Here is a 27,084-nt window from a genome sequence, read left to right as displayed (position 1 = left end):
ATATATTGAACATAATCAACACAATTTTGTCGTAAACCAAGTTCAGATTTAGAATATACAGAGCAAGTTAGCTTAAGTCTTCCCGTATTATCTAAGCTTTATTAGACAAAAATGCAGTCTTCAACAATATAAATGATTGCAAATATGATATACAGGCATAACAAATTAATTACATATGTATTATAATTAATTTCTTTCAAACTAGCCTTTTATAAAGTGTAATATTTTATCTTTAGCATGACGACTGATAATGTGGCAATGTATGTCAATGCTTTAATACCATTACTCTAGATTTTGTGGAAATTTATCTAGTTCAGTCTCAATGCCCAAAAATATTCAGCACTCGCCCATCACCAAATTTCTGTTAATTTCGTCACTTGACGTGCCCTTATAAACAGGAATTCAAGCAGATCCATTTTAATAGGATTAATGTCTAAACCATCTATCCTGAAAAGCACATGAAAATTGTAGGTGGCCTAGGTATAATTGTCCATAATATTGCTGAAGAGAGGGGCATGTTACTGAAGCTGTTCGTCTTGCATTCAGCAGAACAAACTCAAGAATGCCAAACATTAAACAATCTCAACAATTTATACTACAGGAGAAAAGGGTGCTGATTGGTTGGTAAATTGACTCTGATTTGCCGGGGCATTGCAATGGAGAAAGCAATGGGGAATTGAACTCCCCAAACTCCCGGGTAATTCACAAAAGGCGCAAGGCTTGAACATAGTCCTTTTGTTTGCAGAGAATGGGTCCCTACTTATCAATGTATGTCACTTCTAACAAGCGTAAGTGGGCCACGCTACAAGCTCAACTGATTATCTTAAATTAGTTGTTAGTGTAGCACTGTTCAGCATACACCCACTCAGGATTGTTCAGCAAGTGCTCTCAATCACGGAATCACATTTAACAGTAAATGTTTTGTTTTGGGTTTTACAAGTGCGGGCTGGTTGAGTACGGTTTGTACTCTGCCTATTACAAACAACCAAAGGAACATGCTGTTTGATTCAATCAGCCAATCACTGGGACATAAGACTACGTACCTGGCATTGCTCAGGCACTGAAATTCATACACGACATTACTCAACCGTATGGTAGGCAGAACATCTTTAGGGTCACCTCCACTTCCCAATGTCAGGTCCCTCGAAATACCTTTGAAAGTGGGAAGTCCCCCATCTTCCCCATCTCACTCCCCTCCCCCTACTTCAAGGTAGCCTTCCCGATATCCCCCCACACCCCTGGTGGCCTTTGGGAGGCATAGGAAATCCAAGCCACTTGCATTTAATCCAAGCCACCATTAATTTCCAGCTGGTTCAGGGATAATTGATTAATGAACCTAACTGAAATCCTGCTATGAGCAGGCAAGTTTCCCACATTGGCCTGTTTCCACCTCCAACTTAGTTGGGATAGGCTTTCCCATTGCTGGGAGACTGACTTGTAGCCTCTGCTGCAATTATGTGGGCCTGGTTGCCATGTTTCCCGCCCCGCCAGGCTGGATTAAATTGCACCCTGGGTATCACTGCTGGAAAACAAGAGGTTACCCTGTGCTGTATTCTAAAAAAAAAGAGGCTGCAATAGTAATCATGCGTACAGAATTTCTCTTGATCTAATTTTATGGACAGCTGTCTACAGATGTGTGTTATAGAAGATACATGAAGATTAGGAGTTTAAAAATGGAATGGCCTGAGGCTGGAACCAAATCTACTGAAGTAATGCAGCTCAAGAACATCAGCTGTAACTCAATGCTGGAGCAAATCAATGAGCGTTTTGAGGTCAAAATCTCTTGATCAACAATCAAAAAGAAACACCATAGGAAATATTTTAAATCCAACTTTCCTTGATAACACCACCTTCTCTTTGAACTTAAACTCCCACACCATTAAAGCAGCACTATCTTTTACAATGGTCAGTCTGCTTTCTTTTAATTTTATCCAGAATAGGCATAAGGGAAGCAACTAAGAGGACGAAAATCATATTAGCACAACAGAAAAGCTTTTAGATACGTGGTTAATCAGAAGAGTATCACATAACACAGTAACTTTCACCATGATTTCTGATGCATTGAAGACCGCAAACAAGATGCTCAGAGTCTGGAAGATACCTTGGAAACCACTACCAAATGTTGACTGCACAAAAGACCAGCTTACAACCTTAGTAACTTCTCTACTGCTAAGCTCCTTTTAAGTAATTTGAATTGCTGCAATTGCTATTATGACAGTGGAGAATGGATGAAGCTAAATTAAACTGATACCTTTCTCACATTAAAAGTATGAACTTTGAGTTTAGACAAATGAGTGCGTGCGCGTAGTTTCTGAGACAGTAGTTGAGTACAGGTTTTTGCAGCTCAAAAGAGAAGACACAATGTGCTGTGCTCTCAAGCCCTTGCACTGGATTCTGAATCTCCAAACAGATTCCAGGGCCATTATCTTGAAGTGCAATCAGATTCCAGTTAGGAGGAAAGTAACTGACATCAGGGGGACATAGACTGGTGAAATGGAATTTCATTTAAATGTCGAGAAGTGTGAAGTGATACATTTTAGTAGGATGATTGAAAACTGGTGAGATAAATTAAACAGTACATTTTAAAGGTGGGGAGAGGGGGCGGAGCAAGAACATACACCTGGGGGCGTATGTACCTTTAAGGTGGCAGACCAAATTGAGAAGACTGTTAAAAAGGCAAATGGCATCCTTGATTTTATAAATAGAGGCACAGAGTACAAAAGCAAGGAAGTTATGTTAAACCTTTATAAAACATTTGTAAGGCCCAACTGGATTTCTATGTCCAATTCTATGAACCACATTTTAAGAAGGATATCATCAAAGCATTGCCAAGGTGCAAAATAGATTTACTGAAATGGTACCAGGGTTGAAAAGATTTCAGTTTCATGATGAGACTAAAGAAACTGAGGCTGTTCTCTTTACAGCAGAGAAGGTCAAGGGGGACATTTTACAGAGACGTTAAAAATCATGATTGATATAAGGAGAAAAGTGGCAGAAAGATTGTTAATCATAAAGTACAGATTTAAGGTAGCTGACAAAAGAACGAGAAATGACATGAAAAAATGATGTAGCAAGTTGCTGTGATCTGAAAAATACTCTCTGAAAAAGATAGTGGAAGAAGATTCAATTGTATTTTTGGATAAAGAATTGGCAAAATACTTGAAGTGGAAAAATTCTGCAGAACTATAGAGGAGAAAGCAGGGGAGTGGATCTAATTTGATTGCTTTTTCAAAGAGCCGGCAAGGACACAATGGCCAAATGTCCTCCTGCCTGTTGTCTAGGAGCCAAGGCCTTACTCAATAAAACATATAAATATCATCCTGCTTAATTTATAATTTTTTTTTAAAAGCTGGACAAAGTTTTTAAAATGACCAAAGCCAAGGCTGGCTATGGTTCAAACAAAAAGAACTTCCTGGCATTCAGAACAGTTGCTACCTCGTTATCTCTAAAGGGGCTCGAATGCTCCTGTGACCGCAGAGATAAAATCCCAAGAAATAATACAAAGGCTGTTTATATTTCTAAGTCCAGGCCCTGGTCAATGGAGACAATCAGCCCAACTGTACAAAGGACATTGAAACCTCTTTTTGAAATTATTAATGGCTGAAACATTAATCATCTCATGAATCTAGACAAAGGGATATACATCTTTTGTCCAAACCAAAGTGGAAATTGGGAGTCATATCACATGACCCCGAGCTGGGAGAACCAGTTACCTTGCATTGTGGAGCTGCAAAGCTCCATCTTCCAACAACGAAGCAGCAGCTGAGAACAAGAGCTTGGTCCAGGTGAATACCCTGGCCCCCATCTACACTGTTTCCACTGGAATTTCTGAACTTCTGTACCAGCGCCAACAAGGCTAATTTACCTCTACATACCTAGCCCATCTTTGAAATCATCTCTGCTGGAAAAGTGAATTATCTAGCATCAGTCATCAGCTTGCCAGCTCTGTGAAAGAATACACCATTGGACTTTTGATTTTGGACTCTGGACTCACGTGAAACAATAATTCTTATCCTCTGTGATCTTTGCCCTATATCTCTTTCTTTTCCATATCCATCTTTTATTATATGAATGTACTGGTGGCTATGTAGCGACTATGTAGTCCTGTATTTTATGTGTCTGTAAAATAAACTAACCCTCTGATTTTACCTTATCTCGAATTTGCTGTGGAGTTGTTAATAGAAACTGGATCACACCAGAACTGAGGGGTTGGGGAAAATACGCCACCGCTTATCAAAAGGGAAATCAAAAATCAAAACACCTTTTTCTTTACAGATAGGTGGTGAGAGGAGAAATCAGGGCTGTTTAAACTTAATCCCCCTTCTGTCCGTAACACTGCTGTATCCTTCTATGATTCTAAGTACTTTGCAGAAATGCTACAGCAAATCTCAATGACGGAAAGGCTCTGAACAGATTAACAGGGTGGTGATGACTTAAAGAAAAATTATGATTCACTTTGTAGAAAGAACTTTGTAAATTTGTAACATGCCCCCCCTCTCCCCATTCTTTTCAATTATGGTATGATAGATATATTTGGTACGGTGCCATCTGCTTGAGAAACAAATGGTTTTTGGAACAAAACAGCACATTACACAGGGAAGCTCCGAAGATAGAAAAAATATTCTACTGGATTTTCAACATTTATAATTTCAAACACCAAGTGTAGATTATTGCCAGCTCACAAAGTTTAAATGAAACGTACCTCTTTAAAACACGGCGAGGGATTTCTTATTTGTTCAAGCATGGCCCACTTTACGGTTGCTTGTCTTATATTTCCATCATACTCTCTGGAACTCTGAGTGCCACTGGGTGTTCCCCTTGACCTCTCGTAGCCAGGTTCATTAAAATAAGGCTCTGCTACCAGTATCAAAGACTGGATTGACACTAGCACCTGTAAAAAAAAAAGCAGACATTTCACATTTTTATTACTGGGTTGAGGGTTGGGTTAGGCAAGAACCAACTTGGCTGTATGTAAAGAGAAAAAAAATCTTCAATTTTAGCATTTTTGTCAGTTTATGAAAATTGCCATGATAAGGGTCAGGATTTTACAGTCCCGCCGCGGCATGTATCTAGTGATGTTGTTGGGAGGGTCCGGGATTATTGACCTGTAGATTTCATTTGGTAAGGATAACAATATCTGCTGATTTTTTTGACAGTTCTGTGGGACAGCTCTCCCTACTTGACCACCAGTCCCTAGATGTTGAATAGAGCCTTGCCTGGCTCATTGAACTGAAATTTTTGTCCTGAAATTTTGGCAAGCTCTGTCTGATTATTGATTGAACTTTGTGGCAACTGTTTACAACGGAGTGGCTTACCAGGTCACTCCAGAGAGTACAGTTAAATTTCTGTTATCCGGCACTCTACCAACTGGAATTCTCTATTAACCAAAATTCTAGGTTTGCGTCTTGGATTAGTTTTTTGACTGGAGGTGACAAGCTCACCACCTGTTGTTATTGACGGCCTGCCCTCACTCTGGTCTGAGCCTCCTACTACTCTGCAGCACCATCTCCTCTCAGCGCCACTCGAGAGACCTCAATACCGGCGCGATGATCCTGGAGCTCTCTCATTGGATGAAGATGCAGGACTCATCTTACATCTCAGTTAACTGACATATTAACTGGCACCTCCCATTCTTGGAGCATGCTGGATGACAGAGATTTTCCTTTATTAAGATTCAGCCATATAGTGTGGGACTGGGCTTTCATAGGTCAGACTGAGAAGTAAGTTTTGAAGGACACCAGTGAAGCATTGTCTTTTTCTGGCAATCCAGAGACTTCCATAGCTATTTTCATGGTACTGGCCCATAAACTGTCAGGTGTAAATTCAATTTCAGAACTTTGCGAGATGGACTTCAAAATATTGACATCAAGTTTGCTGGCCTCAAACCATAGCCACCACACAACTTTGCTCATAACCTTCATTTAAAACTTGATGAGTGAGAAATGATGAAAATTTAAAAACCTTTTCTATCGACTGCTTTGTATAAACAGATAGTAATCTGAATAACTGTAATTGAAAACTTTGATGAATACTTATTGACCAGATGACTGGCTTCCATATTTACAAGTTAAGCAATTGTTCATCTTCTGTATGCACACTACGATTTCTATTTATCCAACCTACCATAATCGACACAATTAAAACAACTGTCTGAAACATTTAAATTTTGAAAAAAAGATTATATTGCTTATTCTTGGATCCCTACAAATAATCTACTTCATTATGAAGTAGTGCTTTTTAGCACTCTTGACCTTCCATAATATAGGTGTCAGCAAGTTGGGTCAGTCCCAATCTGTTTTAACAAACACTTGTTGGAATTGAAAGGAAAAGTTTGTGATTACACTGCAAAATAAAACAATTGTGCAGTTAATGTACTACAAAGGCAATCTCCTTAATCTTTATATCACAACAGTGATTATAAAATGGATCACAGAATCTCGCAGTGCAGAAGAGGCCCATCAGCCCATCGAATCTGCACCGACACGTGAGAAACACCTGACCTACCTATCTAATCCCATTTACCAGCACTTGGCCCATAGCCTTGAATGTTATGACATGCCAAGTGCTCATCCAGGTACTTTTTAAAGGATGTGAGGCAACTCGCCTCCACCACCCTCCCAGGCAGTGCATTCCAGACCGTCACCACCCTCTGGGTAAAAAAGATTTTCCTCACATCCCCCCTAAACCTCCTGCCCTCCTCACCTTGAACTTGTGTCCCCTCGTGACTGACCCTTCAACAAATGTTTATGCTGTGTGAAGAAGTGTTTCCAAATTTTTCCTCTGAATGGGCTGGTGCTGATTTTCAGGTTATGTCCCCTTGTCCTAGCTTTCCCCAGCAGCGGAAAAAAATTCTATCTACCTTAAGTTCCTTTTAAAATCCTAAAAAACCTCAATCAAATCACACCTTAACCTTCTATGTTCCAGAAGAATACATTCCTGGTTTATGTAATCTCTCCTCAACTTAACCTTTGGGGCCCTGGTAATATTCCAGTATATCAGCACCACACTCCTTACAAGGACAATGTATCCCTTCTCAGATGTCACGTCCACAGTACTCCGGATGTAGTCTAACCTAATGGTCCTTTATATAGCTGGAGCAAAACCTACTTCCCTTTATATCTTAACCCTCTAGTTACAAAGGCTAACATTCCATTTGTTTTTTAAAAAAAAATTTGTACCTAACTACTACATTTTAGTGTTCTGTGGGGGTCGATTAGCTCAGTTGGCTGGATGGCTGGTTTGTGATGCAGAGTGACGCCAACAGCATGGGTTCAATTTCCATACCAGCTGAAGTCATCTATGAATGCCCCACCTTCTCAGCTTCACCCTTCACCTGAGGTGTGACCACCCTCAGGTTAAACTCATCACCTGTCGTCTCTCTCTAATGATAGCAGCCTATGGTCCTCTGGGACTATGGCGACTTTCAGTGTTCTGTGTACATGAATCCCTAAATCTCTCCGGACTTCCACTGTTCCTAGCTTTTCACTATTTAAGTAATGCTCAGAACTAGCCCTGCTGGTCCAAAAGGAATTGCCTCACATTTATCTGTGTTGAACTCTGTCTGTCACAGTTTCACCCCCTCACTTCGTCTGTCAATCTGCCTTTGTAATCTTATGCTCCCAGATGCTTTCTATAGCATCAGTCTTTCTGATGAAAGGTCACAACCTGAAACATTAGCTCTGTTTCTTTCTTCACTGATGCTGCCAGATGTGCTGAGTGTTTCCAGAATGTTCTGTTTTTTTTTCAGATTTCCAGCATGCCCTGAGTTACAGTTTTCTATTGTTATTCAAGTCATTAATAAATACAGCGAATAGTTGAGGCCCCAACAGATATCACATGGAGCACTCGTCTCTTCCTTCTAATTTGAGTAAATACCCATTATCCCTACCCATTACCGCCTAACCAATCTCCTAACCAGGTTAAAGGTAAAGTACTGCGGATGCTGGAAATCTTAAACAAAAACAAAAAGTGCTGGAAAAACTCAGCAGGTCTAACAGCATCTGTGGAGAGAAAGACAGAGTTAATGTTTCAAGTCCTTATGACTCTTCCTCAGAGCTTCTTTAGCTCCGAAGCAGTCATACAAACTCCAAACGTTAACTCTGTCTTTCTCTCCACAGATGCTGTTAGACCTGCTGAGTCCTAACCAGGTTAATTATTTGCCTTCAATTCCATGAACTTTAATTTTAGCTAAATCTCTTATGTGGAACTTTATCAAATGCCTTCTGGAGTCCACAGACTAGATCAACAAACATTCCCTTATCTACTGCTTTAGTTACTTCCTCAAAAATTCAATTAGGTTCATTAGACAAGAAAGCTGCAGCTCCTTCTAGTTATTATAAAACTAGCAGACTGTATCATAGTTCTTGACAAGGTCAAATATCATACTGGCAGTAAATGAAGGGTGACCAGTGTTACTTAGATCCCAGGAACAAAAATATAACAAGGCTTCTGCACCTAGTATCAAGATTTTCCACTGGCTACAAGTTGGCAGAATTCGAAAACTGTGCTGGAGGCCAAAGGACACAAACAAATCCCCTATTTTTGCAATGTGAATAAGACCCAGATGCTCATCTGAAATCAGTTTTCTTTTTGGGTATAACTATAGGTCAAAGGCTGACAGTAATTTATAATCAACATTCAATGCAAATCTGAGTGAAGGCCAGTCTGTGGATCAACAAGTTTTAGAGTTCTTTTCTTGGGGTTCTGCTACTCTGTCCGCTCAGTTTCATGGGTAGTCACGAATTATTTTCAGTCACCTTTTATTGATGTTCAATTACCTTCTTTCAACAATGAGCTGCCATTGACTTCCAGTGATTAGAAAGTGACAGCTCTTCCTAATCATCACAAAACTAGCAAAACTATCATAGTTCTTGACCTAAGTCTTTCAAGGTCAAACATCATACAGTATGAAAAAGCTGTGAAGTATTTGCTGCAGGGTGTCAAAAGTAGGGGCAGCACTTTAAACACCCTAAGCTTTTGTTCTGAGTTGGAGACCAAATCACCAAATCTGATAACAGCATTAGCGACATGCTGCAAATTAACTGAATTAGTTCCAGATTTGGCCCATGAGATATGCTAGTGTCCATTGCATTGCAGAAAAAATATCCTCGCCAATTCCAGGATTGAAATCATGTAAGTACCAAGATCCTTTGTTTTTGCACTTTACTTTTTAAGTAGAAAAGAGTGAGACATAAATTCTTAGATTTTAAAAAATGATACCTCTTGCACCAACCCACATAATTTGTCTCTCCAATTTTAGTTCCGTGCACCTCTGCAGGGACAATGCACCTGGTATCCTTTCAACTTGCCTCGGGCACATAACATTTGGCAACACTGAGAAAATTTAAATTACACGAGTTGTCAAATTCTGCACTTCCTGAAATTTTAATACCTGTTGTTAACAAGATAAACAACATCACTAGGTTTAATAAAAGCAAAATATTGTGGATGCTGGAAATCTAAAAAAAACCCAAAATGCTGGAAATACTCAGCAGGTCTGGCAGCATCTGTGGAGAGAGAAACAAGAGTCAATGTTTCAAGTCCAATATGACTCTTCATCATTAGATTGAAGGATCTTTTTGCTTTTCTAAGACCATTCTACCTTAAATGAATAGTGAATACTTTCTGCTTACTTGCAAAAAACTAGATGTTTGAGGATTCCACTTCTCCTCTGGTCTTCCATGCCAGGTGTTGAGAATGCTTAAACAGACCTGGAAAAAAGGAACATTATACCAGGAGTCAGAGACCTGCACAATTATTTTGACACATTGCTCAAGGATTTTGTGGGACTTTGCAGAACTTCACATCAACGTATTTTGTATGCTACTGGCCACGGAATTATCCAACAAACATCTGCAAATTATTTTTAATGATTTAAAAAAAAATCCTACAGCTTAAATGTCATCTTGCATCAGCAACACAAAGAAGTTGACAGATAAGCACCGATATGGAAGACCATGTGACTGATCTTAGCAATGAAATGAGGTAATCTTAGATTAATTCCTGGAGGGCAAGTTTAAGGGCTGTCACAATAGAGCAGTTTAAAATAATGAAGAATAAGTCACACTGGTAGGATAAAGAATTCAGAGCCATTGGGAAATAATAAGATAATATATATGGAGAATGGACAGGGAGCTGAGATTTAAAAAAGAGTTGAGAGGCTTGATGGGCCAAATAGCATATTCCTGTTCCTTTGTTTTGTAGCTCATCCAACCTCGAAGAACATAGGAGTTCCTCCATCATGTCATCCAACAGATCCTTAAATGCATTCAAGTTTATACCGCTTCTACATTCCCAGAAGTCCATTCTAAACATTGATTTCTTTGGTTGGAATTTAATGTCCTCCTCCCCCCTCCGAAGTGAATTTGGAGGTAGTGAGCTGGGTGGGGACCCTGCCTCTGCCCCGCTCAATTGTCAGGTATGCTTGTGAGCTCCCTCATTGTCGGGCAATACCTGATTGAAGAGCCCGGCATCATTGAAAGCCACCCTGTCCTTGCTGCCAATCCCCCTCCACCCAAACACGTTCCCCCATTCCACCCTCAGTCACCTGTGGCCTGGGTCCCTTGCTGATGATGTTGGGCCTCTGGTGGGCGCACTGCTGATAGCTGCCACCTGCTGGTGCTGCCTGTAATAGACATCTGCCAGCCTCTGATTTGCTGGAAGCTCTCGGCAGGGGCAGGATTTCCATCCACCCCCATCCCACAGGCTCCTTGATCCCAGGGAAAGCCAACTGATGCCCGGTTAAGTGCCTGATTGACACTTTAAAAAGTGGGCCCTCACCAAAAGAGGCGACACAGGGCTCTTGCTGGCTTTCCAGCTGGTGAGCGAGAACCCCTTCGCCTGGATTAAATTCCATTCTTTGTGTATGAAGAAAATCCAGTCATCAGCCCTAAATTTACCTCTCAGTGGTCTGAATCCTTCTTCCCATTGTCTTGCTGTCACAATTAACTTGAATTAGTGAGACAAATGATAGCAGTAAAAATTGACCCAAAAAGGCAAAAACCTATCACCACAAAATATAATCAGTTTCTACATTTGGAAAACAAATCATAGAATAGATAATTTTATGCACTCCTTTCACATATTTCTAAAAGCCTGAAACTGAAAATTGACTTCAGTGATGCCTTCCTTTTCCTCATTGCAGGTTTAGTCAAAAAAAATCATTTTGTTACCTGGAAATTCACATGTTTTCTCCACCCTAAAACCCAACCTTTAAGTAGGTTTCACAGCGTCACCCTATACAGAGTAAATCATTTGCGTGCACTTTTACTTCAAGCTTATCCTTGCTGCATGAAGTGGAAGACCCCTTTACAGGATTTTCGAACAAATCCATCTGTACTTGAACACAAATAAACTACTATTTATTTCCTTACCTTTCCATCATTGTAAAGGTTTGGGTTAAATCGTACACTGTGCCCTCCCGTGGTTTCCAGGTTTACAAGTGGAGGGGAGTTTGGATAATCTTGGGGAAAATATACATCAAATTCAAAACAGCCATTTGCATAAGGTGTATCGGATGGTCCTGTGATTAGAACCTGGAGGAAGGAGAAATGAATCATCAAAAACAGATGCTATCATTCTGACATAATCAGTGGCGGCTTACTATTTAAATTTTAAAAGAAATCTGATGTACGCGAGGAGATGGTTATGTAGAGCTGATTCATCACAGCTCCATAAACAGGTCATAATATATCCAATTGCTAACAAAAACCCAATAATGCAAGAATTTCTAAAAATTAAATCTTCCATCATGTCTAATTCTAAATCTTTTTACATGGTGAAAAGCAGTTGAATTCCATATAGGAGTGGAGATTGAAAAAGGATTGCTTGGGTCCAAACCTTCACTAAAATTGGGTATAACATTAGATTCAGTAGATTTTCATATAATTGGTGCTGATTCAAGTGTATTAATACCAGATGGCTACAAAGTTTAGTCCATTACAATTTGAAGTTCATGTTTTACTTATCTTAAAAACATTTTAGCTTTTGTCCACATTAGGAATTCAATAATGAATGGAAAGTGAAAAAAACCTTTCAACCATATATGAAATAATGATTTAAAAAAAAAATGCAAGTCAGTCATTTAAGGTACCACTCCTTCAGCCTTAGTTCTAAGTCACCACATGCCACAAATGCTCTGGCCAAGAGAGCAGGCAGGTGACTAGCTACCTGAGCTCATCTGCAGCTAGTGACAAAGATGAGAGTGTGTGGCTTAGGGTCATTAATGCAGATGTGCTTTCTCTCTGTCATAAAAGCTTGGCATTTTGTTCAAAGTCTCTTGTGATAGCACAACCATTCTTTATTTTCAAATACATGATTAGTTTATAATGAACAATTAACACTTTGAATAAATTTGTAGTAAATCTTATGCGATTTACTCCTAGGCTATTTACCCATGTATTTTCCCATGTAGGATAGCTATTTTAGCTTCACTATTTTGCATTTACCTTCATGATATCCAATCTCTCCTCATCACAGCGCACAAACACACTGGATGAAGAGGAAAGAGGCAGAGATGTTGAGAGTGTGACCGCTTCCTGGGCAAGGCGTCTAGCTCTGGCAGCACTGTTAGCATCACTAGCATTCTTCACCTGAGACATGTAATGGTAATTTACTTTGAAGACCAATTTTCCATCATCATCTTCTGTGACCATTTCAGCAGTATCTAAAAAGAAAAACATTATTAAGTAGAGATATGCAATTTCAGATGATGTTTTATACTCGCAACATAGTTATGCACTTGGATATGCACTTGAAGTGCTGGAACCTATAAGGCTATGGACTAAGAGCTGGAAAGTGAGATGAGGTTGAATAGCCCTATTTTTGGCTGGTACAGATACAATAGGCCAAATGGCCTCCTTCTGTGTCATATATTTTCTGTTTCTTCTATACTTCCATATTATTTTCCTAATGCAACAAAAGCAAAAGTCTTGAAATCCATTTACTAATCCTGCCATCTTTTACATTCAGCATACATATCTGATTGTATCATTGTGATCATCTTATTCAGAATAGCTTCAGTTCACAATTCAAGTGGCAATCGCCTACTTAACACTGGCACTTCTAGAAAACTATTCCTTCACTCAAAATTAGTACCACCCAAAAGCACAAATGGAGTTCAGTGCTCGAATACAATGTACAACATTGATTAAATTCCTAGATCTATGACTTACTACTTTTTCTTCTTTCATGGGGTATGGACATCGCTGGTAAGGCCAGCATTGGTTGCTCACCCCTAATTGCCCTTGAACTGACCGTGTTAGATCATTTCAGGGGACAGTTAAGAGTCAACCACATTGCCGTCGGTCTGTAGTCACTTGTAGGTCAAACCAGGGAAGGATAGCAAGTTTCCTTCCCTAAAGGACATTAGTGAACCAGATAGGTTTTTAGAAACATAGAAAATAGGAGCAGGAGTAGGTCATTCAGCCTATCTTTATGCCATTCATTATGATCATAGCTGATCCTCTATCTCAACACCATCCTCTTGCGCTCTCCCCAAATCCCTTGATACCTTTAGAGTCCAGAAATCTATTTCTTTCTTAAATGTATTCAGTGACTTGGCCTCCACAGCCTTCTGTGGTAGAGAATTCCAGAGGTTCAGCACCCTCTGAGTGAAGCAGTTTCTCCTCATCTCAGTCCTAAATGGCCTACCCCATATCCTGAGTCTGTGGCCCTGCATTCTAGGCCCCCAGCCAGAGGAAACACCATTCCCTGCTTCCAGTCTGTCAGAATTTTATGTGTTTCAATGAGATCTCCCCATATTCTTCTAAACTCCAGTGAATACAGGCCCAGTCGGCCCAATCTCTCCTCATACGACAATGCTGCCGACCCAGGAATTAGTCTGGTGAACCTTCGCTGCACTCCCTCTATGGCAAGTATATCCTTTCTTAGGTAAGGAGACCAAAACTGCACACAATACTCCAGTGTGGCCTCACCAAGGCCCTGTACAGCTGCAGTAAGACATCCTTGCTCCTGTATTCAAATCTTCTTGGAATGAAGCCCAACACACCATTTGCCTTCTTAACTGCTTGCTGCACCTGCATGCTTGCTTTCAGTGACTGCAGTACAAGGACACCCAGGTCCCTTTGTACATCAACATTTCCTAATCTATCACCATTTAAATAATAATTTTACAATCGATGATGGTTTCATCATTGAGGTGAGCTTTATATTTCAGATTTATTAGCTGAATTCAAATTCCACCAGCTGTCCTGCTGGGATTTGAACCCATGTCCCCAGAGTATTAGCCTGGGTCTCTGGATTACTAGTCCAGTGACATTACCATTATACCACCGTCTCCCCACTAATTATTTACAATTGCATAATTTTAATAATGTACTTTGGATGCATTTTATATTCAATTGATTGAGAAAGAATTTTGCACTTTCAGAAACTAATAGCAACAAACACAGTTGTAATGTTCTATGCTCAATATTGCCAGAAGATAGGCATGAGAACAGCCTCTAAGACACCAGCTGAAATTTGTTCACTTCGCATACCAACCCAAGTTGTGGCATCTCAAGGTTGCTCAGTGTCATACCAACTCTAGGTAGTTTTGTGCTGTAGGTCCAACACCCACTAAGAATTGGATTGAAAACATTTCAAATTGTTTGCCCTAGAACATTATAGCCAACAGGTGTAAAAAGGATCATCACTTGGTACATATTTAGGGCTCAGGTGCAAAAAGGCACTGTATATTCCACTTCTCCCATTATGTTTATTTTAAGCTTAATTCCCATTTCTCAGCGCTTAGATGCAGGAAAGATGTTTCCCCTGGCTGGGGGGCAGTCTAGAACAGGGGACACAATATAGAATAAAGGATAGGACTGAGATGAGGAAGATTTTCTCATTCAGAGGGTAATGAACCTTTGGAATTCTCTACTCCAGAGGGCTATGGAGGCTCACTCACTAAGTATATTCAGGACAGAGATTTCTAGATATGAAAGGCATCAGGGGATATGGGGATAGTATGGGAAAATGGCATTGAGGAAGATGATCAGCCATGATCTTGCTGATTGGTGCAGCAGGCTTGAGGGGCTGAATGGCCTACTCCCACTCTTATTTCCTGTGTTCCTACATTCCTATTTTAATGCAATTTGAATCACAGATCAGATGAACTTTCATGAAGTTATGATTGCATAAAGCTTATTTATGAAAGTTGAGAAAACCCAAATGCTTATTAGACATGTCTTTCATATGCCCACACAAAGCACTTGTTAATTAAAACACTATGGGTTAGATTGTGTGGGTGCTTAATAATAAGCCGGAACAGAGTGGTTTTTAGTGAATGGTTTTTTTCCAGGATGCCAATTTTCTCATTATACTTTAATGAAATTTTCATAACTGATTTCATTCAATGGGAAAGACAGGGTGTGTGGCTAATCTTAAACATGTACAAAAAGGTATAATTTCTATCAATTTGAATCATAAGGACATGAAGATGAACTACATCCAACCTGTTGCTGGATTAAGATTATATATTTTGCCCAATTTGAGATTACAGTTGGAAAAAGGCAAGGCAAATTCCAACTCACTGTACAGATAAAACACCAACAATTTTCATTTCTACAGCACCCTTAACACGGTAAAATATCCTAAAGCACTTCACAGGAATGTAATCAGACAAGAATTGATAGTGAGCCAAACAAGGAGCTATTAGGTTGGTTTTAAGGAACATGTTAACTTTGGAGAGAATTACAGATGTTAGGTCTTGAGAGAACTGTCAATGTTAAGCAAAGGAGTGGAGTATTCATAAGTGACCAGAGATGGAGGAACTGAGATTTCCTGGAGGGTTGTAGGATGGAGAAAGTTACTGAGATAGAGTGGACCAAGGCTGCGGAGGGATTTGAACATGAGGATGAGAATTATTACTGGTTTATTTCTAAAACTGAGATGTTGGTGGATCTGGAGCCAACGTAGGTCAGCGAGATCAGGGATGATTGCTGAATGAGACTTTGCTGCTCATGTCTTACCTCATGCAGAGTTTGAGGCCCTCAAGTTTAAGGAGGGTGGGAGACAAGATGACAAGAGAGCACTGGAATAGTTGCTGGTCGAGGTAACAAAAGCATGAATATGCCATTTGGCAGCAGCTAATCAGAAGTAGGTATGAGTCTGGTGATGTTACAAAGATTCAACATAAATGTGGCACAGAACATTAGAGCACAGAGGATTAAATGCATTTGTACCCACAACTCCTGAACACAGGATTCCAATCTCATGAGTGTTGAATGATGATCAGGCGAAACAAAAGCAAAACTATGATAAAGAGTCAATCTATTTAAGAACATAAGAAATAGGTGCAAGAGCAGACCAAATGGCCTGTCGAGCCTGGTCTGACATTCAATGCTATCATGGCTGATCTTGGGCTTCAGCTTTACTTTCCTGTCTGCTCCCACTATCGCTTGATTCCGAAAAAGACCAAAAATCTGTCTACCTCAGCCTTAAATATATGCGATGATGGTGTATCCACAATACTCTGGGTTAGAGAATTCCAAAGATTTACAACCCTTTGAATGAAGAAATTTCTCATCTCAATCCTAAGTGATCAGCCCTTATCCTAAGACTGTGCCCCATATTCTCGATGCTCCAGCCAGGGAAGTAAACGTCTCAATATCTACCTTAACACGCTCCAAATCTAAGCTGTTCTCATGCATTTCCTAACAACCTGTTAAAACAACATTATTAGCAAAGCCCTGGGAACAATAAAACACAATCATGCAATAACTAACCAGGAATGCAGCTCAGATAGGTCACCAGCAAATCCAAGAACCAGGAAAAAGTACTACCCATCTCATTTTGGCAAGCTGAGAGAAAAGCCGGTAGCATCAAATAATCCTTACTTATTTCCCACATTACAACAGTGACTACACTTCAAAAGTACTTCAATGGGCAAAAAGCACTTTGGGATAACCTGAGATTGTGAAAGGTGCTATATAAATGCAAGTCTCTCTTTCCCATTGTAAACAACAATCCTCCTAAATAAAGTTATAATGGAGAGGACAAGTCTTTTCTGGTGGTGGTGGTGGTGGTGGTTGGGGGAATGAAAATCCAAAATGCTGCTTCTTACAAATGAAGCACACTATTTTAGTATGACTAATCAATTTTCAGAAATGAGCATGTTGTCACAATTCTGCTTATAGTATCAGATCTGCACTGGCAAATATTACGCTGTGCATTTTAAAGCCCTCTTCAAGTGAGCTCAGGATCGCATATACAACAAGGTTGATCTGCTGCAGAAAAACTTCCTTTGACTGCAGATCTAATATGGGTAGGCACACAGTGGGAACATCAGTGGATGAACATTTAACATACCATAATAAAAGGAAGCGAATCCTGTGTACTCAGCCAAGATGTTCTAAGTATTGCTGGCTTTTTATTGCCTGTGCTACACTCCTCAGGGTACAATAAGGGTTTGGACAGCAATAATTATTTCGATGTTCTGGTGGCAGGGGAAGAAAGACTGTGTCAGCTGCTTTAAAGAGCAGTCTATTAATCACTGCTCTATAACCACTCTCAACATTTTAAATTTTATTTTCTCATTGCTCAGATGTTTAATATTTATTTAATTATCCGGCACTTACTCCAGAGAAGCTTTTTTGCAAAACACAGCCAGCTTTTCTACTTATTTTGATTAAATCGCACAATTATAAATGCACGAAGTAAAACATTTTCTGTGTCTAAAGATAACTAGCTTTTATTCACCTGAAAGCTGAAATGCCCCTAATGTGCTTCAAAAAAAAAACAAACACCACCTTCAAACACAGGCTAATCCCTGAATAAGCTGCAAAGATGATTACCATTTATAACGAATAGCCATGCTCCCTCCAACTTTTCTTTGTTGCTTGCAGCCTATTCGTTGCACTGTGTGGTATGTTTCGGATTGCTGTGCAGTCACACAGCTTAAGGGAAATATCGCCAAATATGTATACGGTTGATGGGCAGCTCCAAGGTCAGGCAGTGAAAGTTTCACTGGCTTGACCATGTTTCCAAATGTTGAATTTGTAACCAACTATAAATTCAAAAACTAAATCAAAATGCAACATCCCAAAAAGTAAGAGTTAGAGAAACCTATTCACAGTAAAAAAGATGAAGACACCTTTAGTGTCTCCTTTTTCCCCCTCTCCTGAAGGCAACAACCACCTTGAGGCAAAATTCCATAGTTTTCAATAACCCTTCAAGTTCTCACTCAAAAAGCCATTCATATAGGTAGATGCTCTAACAGCTAAGTTCGAACATTGCCCAAAATTTACACCTGTTGGATAGTCATCAACAGATTGAACCCTGGGCAATGCTTTTCTCTCCCTAGCATAGGGATGCTGACATCAGTTGTAATATCAATATCATGTAGTACATTTGGTCACCGAGTGACTGAGGAGGAGGCAGAAGTTGTATATTTGCTCACCAAGCCATTGAGGGGATGGCGAAATTACAGCTTCAATAAAATAAAGCATAATGCACAGGAAATTCTGTGCATCCCGTTTCAGATTCTTTTACATGCTGTGTTAAATGAAACTTACCGAATTGCAGTTTTTTCATTGCAGCTACATATTTTTCTTCAAGAGAGCGCGTGACTTGTAATGGCCTCGGTCTCGTCATAGCTTTCTTTGTTGATTCTGCAATTTTCTTTTCTGAAACAAAGGGTATGGGAATAAATATTGGAGCAAATTCAATACGGGACTGAGATCTCTGAAGAGGCCTCCCCAGTGGCTTAAATAAGGGGAAGCCAGAAAAGCACACGAGGGAGCATGGAATGGAAGGAGATACTGAGGGGGTTGGAATAACAGGGGTGGAAAGAGGCTCGTGTGGAGCATAAACACCAGCATAGGTCAGTTGGGCCTGTTTCTGCGCTTTCAGTTCTATGCATGTAAATAGCCTGTACAATTCTGAAACACTCCGAGCCAAAATGTGTCCCTATTGTCATAAAAATGCAAGTTCTTCCTTTTCTTTAGCTCGATCTTGTGTGCGGAGTTCAGGAATCTCGGCTGGTACAGAGGCTTGACAATTTTGCCACAGTATCCTTGGCATTTCTGCTCCTGATCACCAGCACCCAGTACCATTTCTGTGACAGCATGCACACAGAAAGACAGATCTGACTCAGCTGTGTGGTATTTTGCATGGAATATAAAATACAAGTTGTTGTTGTAGATACACCATCAAGACTTGCACATTGACTAGATGATAGTTAACTCACTGATTTGTACTCTAGTTAGGGGGAATCAAAACCCACATGGAAAGCATGAGAGAAGTAAACCAGCAGTTAAGAAGGCTAATTTTACTTATTTAAAAAAAATTACTCTGCAGAGCAGAAGTGTGGAGGGTGAAACTTATAAAATGTTGCATTCTGTTAAAAGCAAAGAAAATACAGAGTTATACAGCAGTTTATGGCTTGAGGGGGAACAGAGAGAGAACATAAGTTTCTGCTGAAGATAGTAAGCAGTTTCACAGTTAAGCAGCAAATCAAAGTGAATGCACACTATGCACATTTCCCAGGTGTGCAAGTTGGCATTTCTACAGTGAGCACCATCATCAGCTGCACTCTGAAATATGGCAGGTATAATATTCCCACAAAAATTTAATACTGCAAGGTTTGCTTTTTAAAAGCTAGGTTGTTCAAATCAAGTTCTTCTAAATGTTGTCAAACATTACATCTTAAACGTACACCGTTAAAGTCAATAGCTATACCTTGCGCTGCCTGTCGCAGGCTGGTGGTTGCCAATTGGACAATCTCTGCAGTTTGCTGGATGTCAGGTACAAGCAGTGTTAGACCCTCAGATTCTGCTTCTGCTGCATCGCTCTTGGACCCGGCTTTGCTTTTATCTTTCTTAGATCTGTCAGAAACAAAGAGAGTAATGCTTATTGGGTTTTATAAAAAAAAGTGCCCACCTAATTTTCTCAATGTGCATGCAGTGATGAAATTGTAAACAATAATACGGCCATCAAACAGCATCTTCACAGCCCAAAACCTAAGTAAACAAAGCTAATCCACAATGAGATATTTCCATTGTAAAATTAGACCCATTTCAATGCACATCATTCACAGTTATCCAATATTCTAAATATACCACTACTCATCAGACCTTTGTTAAACAGTCTTGCAAAAGTAGTGAATTAATGAAGCTTCAAAGATTTCCAACATTCAGAAAAGCATTTTGCCTTGTTTCCAGTTTGTTGTGTTTTGAAAACTGTGGCATTATGTGCATAGGTAAGCTGGCTCCCAAATGATCAGACTATTATTCCCATCATTTCTGGAACAGATTTTAGCTGGCAGAAAACAATAATACTTTTATTAAAACAAAAGACAACACACCTGATAATTCCAATGTATCTGCTGGGAATATAAATGGGCTGCAGTCCCATTAAACATAACAGTTACTGAACTTCAAAAAATTTCACTATGTATAGTGTTTGGAGAATCTTCAATTTCATAAAGCACCAAATGGAATTTTAACTGCACAACACCTTTGCTGGCACAAACTTGAAACTTCAAGTGCACAGTTTAGCTTCTATTCTCTTTTGCTCAACATCAAACTTTCACCAGTGCTGCCAATATCATGCTCTGTACTTTTGTTTATACTTGCACCCTCAAATTTGAGAGAAACTTAAGGGTTCAAGATTTCAGGGTTCATTATGACACATAAATCCAGCTGTAAATCAAAGTACTAGTGAATAACCTTGTAATAAGAGTGCCACACGATAAAACTATTTCATAGAATGATTACAGCAGGGGAGGCCATTTGGCCCACTGAGTCAATGCCAGCTCTCTGCAGGAGTAATAGTTCCAGTAGCACCACCCCCAACCTCACCCCTTTCCTCATAGCCCTGCAATTTCTTCTCTTCATTTGCATATCCAATTCCATCTCAAAAGCCACAATTGAATCTGCCTCCGCCACCTGCTCAGGTGCTGCATTTCAGATCCTAACCACTCACTGCATTAAAAAAGGATTTCCTCATTTAGCCTTTTGGTACTTTTACCAACCACTTTAAATCTATGTCCTTTGGTTCTTGACCCTTCCACCAATGGGTTTGTGCATATATATGCCCATGTGTCTGTGTTCCTGCACCCCTTTTAGAATTGTATTCTTTATTTTATATTGCCTCTCCTCATTCTTCCTACTAAAATGCATCACTTCACACTCCTCTGCACTAAATTTCATCAGATACGTGTCTGCCCATTCCACCAACTTCTTGAAGTGTATCATTATCCTCCTCGCAGTTCAGAATACTGTTATGGGACGTGATGGGAGGAGTGCACAGTTAATTCTAGCGCCACTTCTCCACAGGTCATAACAATAGCTTGAATGTTCAATCCACCTACAAAACTGACCAATTGTTACCCATTGATACTGTTATTCCCAGCATAAAAGACTCTAACCAGGCTTCTTTCAGTAAACACAAATAATTAATTATAAAACAAACTTATTTTTAAAAACAAGTGAATAAACTGGCTAACATACAAGTTGTAGTTTAGAAGTGTAACAATTTTCCCTTTTTAAAAAAAAAGATATTCAACACCATCATACACACACACAGACACACACACAGACAAAATAAACAGTCCCATGCAGAGCCACTGTCCTTGATGACTCCTACTTATCATGACTTTGCAGACTTTCAAAAAAACAGATGAGTTATTACGATGCGACGTTTTTGAAGAAAGTTTAACACGATGGACAGCATATAACAAAGGTGGGGCAGAGACAGGGGAAGAGACTGTCTTTTCCTTGCAGCTTGCTTCTAAGCCACACACTCTGACTCTCTGCCTGAGTGTCTTAAAAATTAAGATGGTCAAAGAATATTTCTCTTCGGCCAAGTGCTTTTAACTAATCAGCAAGAGTCTTTAGCCGAGCAACAGCAATTATTTGTTAACTTCGATATATAAACTCTCTCTTCTCTTTCCAGGTGCTCACCACTGGATATCTTTCTTGACCAGTGGTTTCTTAAAGAATGGCATATTCACAACCTCAAATTAATATTGCAAACTTTTAAAAATAACTTAAGAGGAAGAATGTCCAAAATTCAATATCCTTCAAATTTTCCAAAAATGGGTTCCTCACAATACTTCCATGTTTTGCATCGTGTACACAAGTGTATATCATTAATATTTAATCAAGAAAAGTGGTGTCCTAATACTGACCTTTAGGGAACACTCACTGTATACCAAAAAACCAAAAAACCGCCATTCACCACCACTGTTTCCTGTTACTCAGTCTTTTTAGTTTCCATGCTGCCACTATTTCTTTGATTCCATGAGCTTCAACTATACTAGTAAATCTACTGTGTGTCCCTTTATCAAATGCCTTTCAGAAGTTCATATACACCACATCAACCACATTACCCTTATCAGCCCTCTCTGAATGACTAGTCTATAGTTGCTGGGTTTATCTTTACATTTTTTTTTGAACAGGGTGCAACATTTTGCAATGTTCCCATCCCCTGGCAACAGCCCTTTATTTAAGGGGGATTGGTGGGGCACAAATTGGTTGAAAGATCAAATTTAGATAAATTATACCTCTTGCTCCAGAAGTGAATAGCTTAAACATGACCCAAAACACATTAATTAAATACAAGCATAAGGTAGGTAACGTTTTCAGGGTATCAATCTTCTTTATACAGTATATAAACACCATCAAAGTTACCTTTTGGTCCTTTCACTCAAAGTAGTATGACTAATGGGTCCAGCAAAATTGTCAATTAGGAAAAGACAATGATTCCTGATGATGCCCAGATCAGGTACATTTATATAGTTTGCTTAACACGGTAAAGCATCACAAGTGCTGTAGATAAAAGGGAATCAGTGGATACACTGTACTTAGATTTCCAGAAAGCATTTGATAAGATGCCACAAAGTTATTTCAGAAAATAAAAGCTCATGGTGTAGGGGATAACACACTGGCATGGACAGAAGATCAGCTCACCAACAGGAAACAAAGTAGGCATAAATGGGTCATTTTCTGGTTGGCAAGATGTAATGACTGGTGTGCCACAGGGATCAGTGCCTCAACATTTTACAATTTATTTAAATGACCTGGATGAAGTGACCAAAGGTATGGTTGCTAAATTTGCTAATCACACAAACATAGGCAGAAAAGTAAGTTGTGAAGAGGGCATAAGGAGACTACAAAGGGATATAGATCGGTTAAGCGAGTGGGCAAATGTATGGCAAATGGAGTATGAAATTGTCCATTTTGGCAGGAAGAATTAAAAAAATGATATTATAAATGGTGAGACACTAGAGCTCTGAGATGCAGAGGGATCTGGGTGTCCTAGTGCATGAATCACAAAAAGTTAGTATGCAGGTACAGCAATTAATTAGGAAAGCTAATAGAATGTCATCATTTATTGCGATGGGAATTGAATACAAAAGTAGGGAGGTTATGCTTCAGTTATACAGACTACATCTGGAGTACTGTGTACAGTACTGGTCTCCTTATTTAAAGGAAGGATGTAGATGCGTTGGAAGCCATTCAGAGAAGACTTACTAGACTAATGACTGGAATGGGCAGGTTGTCTTATGAGGAAAGGTTGAACAGGCTTGTATCCGTTAGAAGAGTAAGAGGCGACTTGATTGAGAAATATAAGATCCTGAGGGATCTTGACACGGTAGATGTGGAGAGGATGTTTCTTCTTGTGGGAAAATCTAGAACTAGGAATCACTGTTTAAAAATAAGGGGTCGCTCATTTAAGACAGAGATGGGGAGAATTTTTTTCTCTCACGGGGTCCTGTGTTTTTGAAACTCTCTTCCTCAAAAGGCGGTGGAAGCAGAATCTTTGAATATTTTTAAGGCAGAGGTTTATAGGTTCTTGATAAGCATGTGGACGAAAGGTTACCAGGGTAGGCAGCAATGTGGAGTTACAATCAGATCAGCCATGATCTTATTGAATGATGGAGCAGGCTCAAGGTGCTGAATGGCCTACTTGCTGCGCCTGATTCATATGTTCTTATGTAAGTTGCTTCGCAGGAGCATTTATCAAACATAATTTGAAACTCAACCATGAGATACTGGGGCATGTGGTCAAAAGCTTAGTCAAAGAGGTAGGTTTTAAGGAGCATTAAAAAGAGAGAGGGGTAGAACGACAGAGGCTTAAGGAGAGAATTCTAGAGCTTAGGGCCTAGGCAATTGCATGGCCACCAATGGTGCAGCAAAGGAAATCAGGTTTGTATAAGAAGGCAGAATCAGAATCCAACAAAAGGTTATAATCCTGAGGTGTAGATATCAAGATTTTGACCTCAAGAATAATATTCACATATTATGGAGAGGATAAATTGCAAATAGTAATATTTACAAAGCTCATGATAGTTAGGAGAAACATTCAGACAATATCTGCATTCATTCTTTCTGAGACAGGCACAATTGGCTGCCATTGCCACAATGAAATGAACCAGTTCATATGCAGACAACTAGATTTGCTCATTTACTTTTTAGTGCTCTTTGCATCTTGTGGGTCTGGAGGTTTGGAATTAGAAGCGCCCACAGTTTGAAATGTATGCAAACTAATGGGAACACTGATATAAAACTCATGGTCCTAAAAGTTCCAAGATACCTGTTAAAGCAACACACAAAGGCAAATTGTCAACATTTCTGCCCTGAACCACTTATCTGAAGCTCTCTTCCTCCTATTCTAGAGCCACACAATATGAATGATGAAAGAACACACAATTGTAATAGGAATACCCCAAGAAAACAGTCAATTCAATTATTTGATGGTCTTCAGTAATTCCAAAATACTGGCCTCCTGACATACGCAAACCAATGGAGAAAACGTTTAGGGGCAAAGAAATATTGCAAGGTTTTAATCTACAGGGACTCCGAGGTGGTAAGAGTTGCAACCTGAAGACAACTCTTCTTATTACTTTCTCCAACAATGAAAAATACATTACTTAATAAACCTACTTGGGCTCCTGAGAAGTTTAGAAGGCATGATAAGAATTTTGATCTCAGCCCTTCACAAAATAGTTTCAAAGTCTAATCACAAAAGTTAAGAGAGGAGATCTGAAGCAAGGTGTGTTGGCAAGATAAGGGTGTCTTGAACAGAATTTGTTGTGGACAGTTGTACAGTGCTGCAAACTGCATCAAATTATCCATTAAATAAAATGTTAGGGAAGACAGAAGAATCTTGGTTAGACTAAATGTGCAACACTTGCTAGTTGTATCAATTGAGGCTGGTAGTACTGCTGCATTTCACATGCTGGACAACACGTAAACAAGCAAATCTGATTACTGATGACTCTGGTGAAAGACAGCCTGTTGGGAGATGGAAACTGTAGTCATTGTTTGCTTTGGCAGAGGAAAAATAGAAGGGTTAACTGAGGGATTGCTCCAAACTGCTATCACAGGATTCTGCACAGAGACTTTCTGCTGTCAAGTACAGTCTGAACCCACTATCATTTTGAGTAATGCAATCTGTCCAGTTGTTTGCTGATTCCAAACTATGAGGTGCTCTTATTCATCTTAGAGATGATCTTTTGAGAGTAAATAAGGTGCACTGAAATTGGTAATGTACCATTAATAAAACACAGCCACCCATGGTGTAGAAATTACAGTGGCATGCCCCACAAATTCTCAAACAGCTGGAGGTTTATAACAATAGCTTTTGTTGAAAACAAAACTGAGAACTGCTTGAGAGAAACAGTTATTGTTCAAGGTTATTTGGTGGGCCCTGCAGAAGTGTGTACATGAGTGGACAGGAGGGATGAATCACCTGCCAAGGGGGAGAATAGAAAATTGGATTACAAATTGGTTAGAAGGCAGGAAGCAGAGGGTAAGAATTGACAGCAGTTTTGCAATCAATTTTGTAAGGAAAGAGCAAGATATGAAGAAGTTTTCTTTTTAAAGAAAGATAGAGGAGATAATGTCAGCTAAAAACAAAAAAACAAAAATGCTTTTTTAAATAAAATTTAGGATTATGAGACTAGCAAGATCTCTGCTATGGGTTCACTGGGTCTCACTTCTGTTCATTGTGTATTTCATTACGTGGATATGGTCTTAAGGGGGAATTGTGTCAAAAGATGCAAATGGTGCCAGAATAGGAGACAAAGTTAATTCTTCAGAAGACTAAAGGGTTATTGATAAGCTGGAGGAATGGACTAACAAGGGGTAGAAGGATTTCAATGTCAATAGGTGTGAGGTGATGCAGCCATAATTATACTCTGAATGGAAGGAGGCTCAATGTTGTGGAAGAGCAGAGGGATGTAGGAGTAGGCCAACATCTTAGGTTGTTGAGACTATAAAAAAAGCTAATCGAATTCTTGATTTTATCATGAAGTATAGAATACAAGAGTTTGTATAAAAACTTAAGAAGACAGTTGGAGAGCAATGTGCATTACTGGGATTCACATTATGGGAGTAATAAGATCATAAGAAATAGGAGCAGGAGTAGCTCATTCAGCCCGACGAGCCTGCTGATCCGATTGTGGCCTTAACACCACTTTCCTGCTAGTTCCCTAAAACCCTAGATTCCCTTGATCAAATATTTAACTCAGCTCTGAATAATTCAATGATCCAGCCTTTGGGGGAGAGAATTCAAAATACTAACGATTCTGAGAAAATAAATTCCTCCTCATCTCTGTCTTGAATGGGACACCCTCATTTTTAAACTGTCCCCTCTAGTTATAGATTCCTCCAGGAGGGGAAACATCCTCTCAGCATCTCCCCTGTCAAGCCCCCTTTGAATCTTAAATGTTTCAATAAGATCACCACTCATTCTTCTAAACTCCAATGAGGATAGGCACAAGCTGTGCAACTTTTCCTTATAAGATAACCCTTCATTCCAGGAATCAACCTAATGAATCTTCTCTGAATTGCTTCCAGTACAAGTAACCTCTCCTTAAGTACGGAGGCCAAAACTGTACACAGTATTCTAGGTGGTCTAACCAATGCCCTGTACAGTTGTAGCAAGGCTTCCCTAATTTTATACTCCATCCTACTTGCCCTAAAGGCCAACATTCCACTTCCCTTCTTAAATATTTGCTGTACCTGCATATTGAGACTTTAGGAAGGGCACTACCGCACAGATTGATTAGACTGTTGCCTGTTATGAGAAAATACACATAAGGAAGACTTGAAAAATTGGGTCTTTTTTCATTTG

The 27,084-nt window shown here is 39.5% G+C and overlaps 1 protein-coding gene across 6 annotated transcripts in view; it reads right to left on the bottom strand.

Annotated features, from left to right (window-relative positions):
* birc6 (baculoviral IAP repeat containing 6) overlaps window positions 1-27,084 on the bottom strand; it is a 242,480-nt gene that overhangs the window by 11,988 nt on the left and 203,408 nt on the right. For all 6 annotated transcript variants that reach the window (XM_041180834.1, XM_041180857.1, XM_041180849.1 and 3 more), the window contains 6 exons: window positions 19,681-19,826; window positions 18,516-18,626; window positions 12,447-12,664; window positions 11,373-11,534; window positions 9,633-9,710; window positions 4,703-4,891 (listed from right to left, as the gene is read on the bottom strand). In XM_041180834.1, the coding sequence (XP_041036768.1) occupies window positions 4,703-4,891; window positions 9,633-9,710; window positions 11,373-11,534; window positions 12,447-12,664; window positions 18,516-18,626; window positions 19,681-19,826 (904 nt within the window). The remainder of the gene's footprint in view (window positions 1-4,702; window positions 4,892-9,632; window positions 9,711-11,372; window positions 11,535-12,446; window positions 12,665-18,515; window positions 18,627-19,680; window positions 19,827-27,084) is intronic.

Source organism: Carcharodon carcharias, chromosome 2, assembly GCF_017639515.1.
Source record: "Carcharodon carcharias isolate sCarCar2 chromosome 2, sCarCar2.pri, whole genome shotgun sequence".
Lineage (NCBI taxonomy): Eukaryota > Metazoa > Chordata > Chondrichthyes > Lamniformes > Lamnidae > Carcharodon > Carcharodon carcharias.
This window is presented reverse-complemented; position numbering and strand designations above follow the sequence as displayed.